This window comes from Paramisgurnus dabryanus, chromosome 12 (assembly GCF_030506205.2).
Source record: "Paramisgurnus dabryanus chromosome 12, PD_genome_1.1, whole genome shotgun sequence".
NCBI lineage: Eukaryota > Metazoa > Chordata > Actinopteri > Cypriniformes > Cobitidae > Paramisgurnus > Paramisgurnus dabryanus.
In genome coordinates, this window is record NC_133348.1 from 30,133,081 (window position 1) to 30,137,728 (window position 4,648).

The 4,648-nt window shown below is 33.3% G+C and overlaps 1 protein-coding gene across 1 annotated transcript; it reads left to right on the top strand.

The window, feature by feature from the left end:
* Nucleotides 1–529: 529 nt before the first annotated feature.
* lyrm2 (LYR motif containing 2) lies at nt 530–2,276 on the top strand. The gene is made up of 3 exons (XM_065268717.1): nt 530–614; nt 1,637–1,777; nt 1,997–2,276. The coding sequence occupies exons 1-3, from the start codon at nt 570–572 to the stop codon at nt 2,075–2,077; spliced, it is 267 nt and encodes an 88-aa protein (XP_065124789.1). The 5' UTR covers nt 530–569; the 3' UTR covers nt 2,078–2,276.
* The last annotated feature ends 2,372 nt before the right edge of the window (nt 2,277–4,648 follow it).

The following is a 4,648-nucleotide window of genomic DNA, read 5'->3' on the forward strand; positions in this document are numbered from 1 at the left end:
CCAGTCAAATGAGATGTTCAAGTGGCGCGCAAGCGTAGTGATTCTATGAGCTTAGTCATCTGTCATTTTGAATGCGCGTGCATAATAGATTTGATTGGTTGTCATTAGTTTATTGTTCAGAAAGCGATCCCAACGTAATCGTTCATTGTATCTTTATCGTTATAGTTGTTGTGTGAACTCCGCTATTCTCTTTAATATAATTTTTTTAACTATATTTGTATAGATATAGTTATCGTTGTAATTTGAATAGCCCCTTACTTTATACAAATCATTGCAGTACTGTTTAAAATAATATATAAAATTACATTAGATCCGTTGAAAGTTGAAACAGGGTAAGTTCAAAATAATATATATTTTTGTCTGTGCAAAAGAGACTTTATCTTTAATATTTGATAAGAGAAGATGTTTACTGATTTTTACTCCATATGTTTATGTATATTTCTAATAAAAAGTTACTCTAAATAAAACTAAAGTTTTCCGTTTCATAGGTCGCTTGTAAGACATCACTACTTCTGACCAATGACAAACAACCTCTGCATCAACAAGCCCCGCCTCCAGTGTTCAGCAACATGGCCGCCTCCAGATTACCACCAGCTGCTCTGAATCTTAAACAGGTAAATTAATTGTGAATTTATTATTCGAATAATATTCAGATCAGCTTTAGACGTCTCACATTACTGTTCAATCTGATGAGTGTATGACCTTTATAGAGCACGCGTGCGTGCGGTCCGTGCTCGTTTATTTTTGTCTGTATGCGCATGCGTTCAACAGAGGACATGTATGTATTTACTTTAAATACACCTATTGCGTTTTTAGATTGCTTTTATACTGTTTATCTCCACAGAGGACGTGTGAAGTGACTGAAACTCCACTAAATGTGACTAAACATCTGCAATACAAGGGCTCAAGCGATTGTTTATTACTGTTAAATTTATTTAAATAAACAAAACAGGTTCATTATATAATTTACTTTAGGATGTTTATGGTTGCCAGCCTCGCTTCTTATAAGAGTTATCATCGTCAACTTTAGCTGCTGGCTTTTGTTATCAAACAGCATGCTTTTCGTCTTTCTAGATTAACTTAATAAAAACTCATTCATTTAATTGCTAACATATTTAATTGCGTTTTTTTTTTAGTAAAGATAATTTTTATTGGTTTAAGTTTTTTTATATATATTTCAAAATATTCAAAAATTGTCCAATAATATATTTTGGAATGTTTATATATATATATATATATATATATATATATATATATATATATATATAATTTCCTCAATATATTTTTGGCCATTTTTGTATATTTTGAAATCAATTTTAAAAATAAATATATTTTAAAACAAGAAAAAATATTCACATCGCTTTGGAAGAAAAACTTTGTTTATGTTACAAACCTGTGAACATAACCGGTTTAAAAAGGTTCAAATTTAATTTGATTTTGATTAAATTTAACTTCAAAAATATACTTATTAAAACTACGTTTTATTTAACATAATTTTAAAATATATTTTGGGCAAGAATACATTTCTTGCCAGATGTGTTGTAAAATTAGAAATATATTTGCTTGCCCATTTTGAAATATATTTAGTTTTAACATTGAAAGTAAACTGCTGTTTCTATGTGTTTGTTGCATAAAGTTTTTACAGAGGCAGAAAGTTTTGGGAGTGTACAGAGATCTGCTTCGATCCATCCGCAAAATACCTCAAGAGTCTGACCGCACATATCTGAGAGACTGGGCCAGAGAAGAGTTCAAGAGAAACAAGAGCGAAACAAATCAGGTGAGATCATCTTCAGATTTGACACTTTTAAAATATGGAAGTCACAAAAGCATTGAGATTTTTTCTTGTAAAGTGAGTAATGATAGCACAGAATTAAGTTTAATAAATTATCTGGATGGTCAGGGGTTTGTTTTAAATTCTGATTTCTGATTCTGATTACTACTGATTTCCATGCTTTTACTGTAAGACATTCAGTGATTGTTTTTCTCTCATTTGAAGGATGTCATCCGCATGATGATCACACAAGCAAACAATCATCTGGAGGATTTAAGAAAATCTCTTGCTTTGGCCGGATGCTAGAACATTGAAGTTTTCAAACAGAAACATTTTCCAATCATCAACAGATGTGCACTATTATGTCAAAGAAAATCATTCAATTGTATATTTATATGTTTATAATGCATCAATATTGTGTCTTCATTAACATGTTCTCATATAAGTTATAATCAATGTGCAATTTAGTTCTAAGACATGTCAGAATAAATACACCTTTGTCTGATGACGTCTCCATTTAATTAGTCTGTTAGTGCATTTCCAAACAAACTGTGAAAACCAAAATATTCTTTACAGCATATAGTAAATATGATATTTTTAAAATAATGATACAAGCTGAGAAAAATGAGCTGGGCATGACCTTAAAATGTTTATCTTCATGGTGAACAACTGCAGCATCCATCCTCACTTTAATATCTGTGCTGCATAGAAGATTAAGAAGAAGAACTAATAAACAGTAGAGAGTTAAGTTCTAACAACAAAGCATCAAAAGGCACAATAATCTTTGGTTTAACTGGCTTCTTTTTAGTTGTTTATATAAATGATACTATTGGCCTTGCTCTGCATTTTCTGTGACGATCTTCAGAAAATCTGTGAAAGGGTGTTTAGTATGGGTAATGTATGTTAGTGGATCTAATATTGGTAAATATTTACTGACCATACACAGAAAAGGCAGTGTAGGATTATATGCTTAGTTTCTGTTGCTGAGCTAATAAACACCCAAAGTTCAAGTCCCATCCCACCAAATGACAGAGCAGCTAACAGAGGACTATACAGTTACTGTGAATGTTGCTATATGGTTACATTAGTGGTTTTCAGTTCACTGCTGCACAGTTGCTTGATGCCTTAAAGGGTAAATATCATGAATATTTGACTTTTTTCATGTTTAAGTGTTATAATTGGGTCCCCAGTTTTTCTATCAACCTAGAAAATGTTATAAAGATTAACCCAGTAACTCAGTTTTGGTAAACCATTCTTTGCAAGCATGTGGAAAAAATAGGTCATTGAAATTTGCCTCCCCTCGTGATGTCAGAAGGGGATCTTTTTATAATAATAATAATAACGCCCCTTAATCTGCACTATCCAACCATGGCTCTGCCATTTAGTGCAGGGAGAGAAAATAATTTACAGCAAAATTGAGTTTCAATTTTAACAAACCACCTTTATGGCAATCAGTGTTTGCATTTCATCAGCTCATTTGCATTTAAAAGGACACTCCTGAAACGGCAAATTTGTATGGTATTTTAAACTAAACCTTTACATATGTACTCTGAGGACACCAAATATTTATTTTACATCTTAAAATGTCTTGTGAAATGTCCCTTTTAATGGACTTACAAATAAAGTATATTTGAATGTACACTATACATGTACAGTATACTGTAAAAAGTATTAATAGCTCAACTTAAGTATTACCTCAGTGCACTTTAATAAAGTATACTAAATGCCGGTATTACTAGTTTTAGTGAAATAAATAGTGTTTCAAATTTAACATAGCACTGTTAAGTACACTTAGATGTTCTTGGGGCGGTTTCCCAGACAGGGATTAGACTAGTCCTAGACTACAATAACTGTAAGAGCTGTCCAAACTAAAAAACAACTTGCACTTACATATCTTAAAATACATCAGTGCCCTTTGTTTTGCCTCAAAATGCACATAAGTAATGTTTTTAGTAAGGCATGTTTGTTAAAACTAGTTATATTTCCTAATTAAACTAAGGCCTAGTCCTGGCTTAAAGCAACACCAAAGAGTTTTTTTTACCTTAAAATAACGCTTCCAAAACATTTTCAGTCATTCATCCACTCTAAACAGGGTGAACAGCACTTTCACATTCGCTTTGCAGCCCTCTATCGGCCAAAACCGCACTAAAGAAGTTTCCAAACGTCGGGTAGTGGTCCTGTAGTCCGAGTGAATACTACAAAAACTTGCTTTACGGCAGACCTACAATCCAATCAGAGCCAGCTATGCCTCAGTATTTATGACAGTGGGTAATGGACAATTACGCTTCTAACCTGTAGGGGGAGCAAAGAGCCAAAACTCTTTGGTGTTGCTTTAAGCCAATCCCTGTCCAGGAAACCGCCCCCTATGTTTACCTTAAGAAGTACTAAAGACACAAGGCTTGTTCGACTTTATGCGGAACCACAAGAACCGACAGCCGGATGACGTCAAAGTACCGCGAGAACGATTAGAGAAATCATACGAAGTCTACTTTCGTCTCGCTCTCGCGGTACTTCGATGTCATCCGGCTGTCAGTTCTTGCAACGCCGCATGAAGTCGAACAAGCCTACATTTTTTGTATATTAAGCACAAAATGAGTGCATGAAAGTACTTAAAGTATATTTTAGTGCACTTTTGTTCACCTGTGTTTTTGCAGATTTTGTGCTTTCCAGATTTGATGCAAGTCCCACTCCCATCTCAAACTGAAGTCTTTATGTGACTGATATCAGTCTCCAGGTGAAATGTTAAAGCAGACCTCACAGTCAGCAATGAAAATGTCATTGATGTGTGAATTTTTTTGTATCATCTATACAAATAAAACAGACTTTAAAGGAACAGTATGTAAGAAATTTATATCAATTAATCATAAAATGGCCCTG